Here is a 992-nt window from a genome sequence, read left to right on the forward strand (position 1 = left end):
ATCCCAGGGATATTGGGGTGTAAAGCGTCGGGGTGACCCGGAGTACATGACAGTCACAGATTGCATACAACTCCCATCACCCCGTGCTACCCCTTCCACAGTGCTCGTCAACGATTGGCTGCAGCGTGCGTTCCAGGGGCGTGTCCGTACAGGGGAAGAGGCGTGTCTGTGTGGGCGGGGCTCGGTGATGTGTGGTGCCGGGCAGGGAGCGGCTTCCTGTGTGCACAGCCCGGCTAGTATTATACACTGACAGCGGACAGCTCACACACCTCACCGCTCTGCTACTACCATGGGGGGATCGAAGCTTCTCTCCATAGTAACCCTCTGCCTGCTCCTGGCTACTCACCTCCCTACCGAGGTAAGTCACCCCCAGTGCATGAAGTGCTGACATGGGGACACCGGCTTCACACTACATCATTGTGAGGAATACAGCTACTTACTAGAATGATCTGTGCGGTGCATTGCATGTGTGGACCTTATCATTATGTATTGTTATATATCAAAGCTGTGATCATGTCAGAGGGGCAGTGATCAGATTCCAGCAATGTTCCTTTTGTCAGTGGGATAATCACAGAGCCTGCATGATGCTCCATGCACATTTCTACTCATCCCCACGCTGTGCCTCCATACTCATCCCTAAGCTGTGCCCCCATACTCATCCCCACGCTGTGCCCCCATACTCATCCCTACGCTGTGCCTCCATACTCATCCCTACGCTGTACCCCCAACTCATCCCCACGCTGTGCCCCCAACTCATCCCTAAGCTGTGCCCCCAACTCATCCCTAAGCTGTACCCCCAACTCATCCCTACGCTGTGCCCCCATACTCATCCCTACGCTGTGCCTCCTACTCATCCCCACGCTGTACCCCCAACTCATCCCTACGCTGTGCCCCCATACTCATCCCTACGCTGTGCCCCCATACTCATCCCTACGCTGTGCCTCCTACTCATCCCCACGCTGTACCCCCAACTCATCCCTACGCTGTGCCCC

General features: G+C 56.1%; 1 protein-coding gene across 1 annotated transcript in view; it reads left to right on the top strand.

Annotated features, from left to right (window-relative positions):
* Window positions 1–190: 190 nt before the first annotated feature.
* NPC1 (NPC intracellular cholesterol transporter 1) overlaps window positions 191–992 on the top strand; it is a 41,654-nt gene continuing 40,852 nt past the window's right edge. The window contains exon 1 of the mRNA XM_072411313.1: window positions 191–358. Coding sequence (XP_072267414.1) covers window positions 290–358 — 69 coding nt within the window. The 5' untranslated portion in view covers window positions 191–289. The remainder of the gene's footprint in view (window positions 359–992) is intronic.

This window comes from Pyxicephalus adspersus, chromosome 5 (genome assembly GCF_032062135.1).
Source record: "Pyxicephalus adspersus chromosome 5, UCB_Pads_2.0, whole genome shotgun sequence".
Taxonomy (NCBI): domain Eukaryota; kingdom Metazoa; phylum Chordata; class Amphibia; order Anura; family Pyxicephalidae; genus Pyxicephalus; species Pyxicephalus adspersus.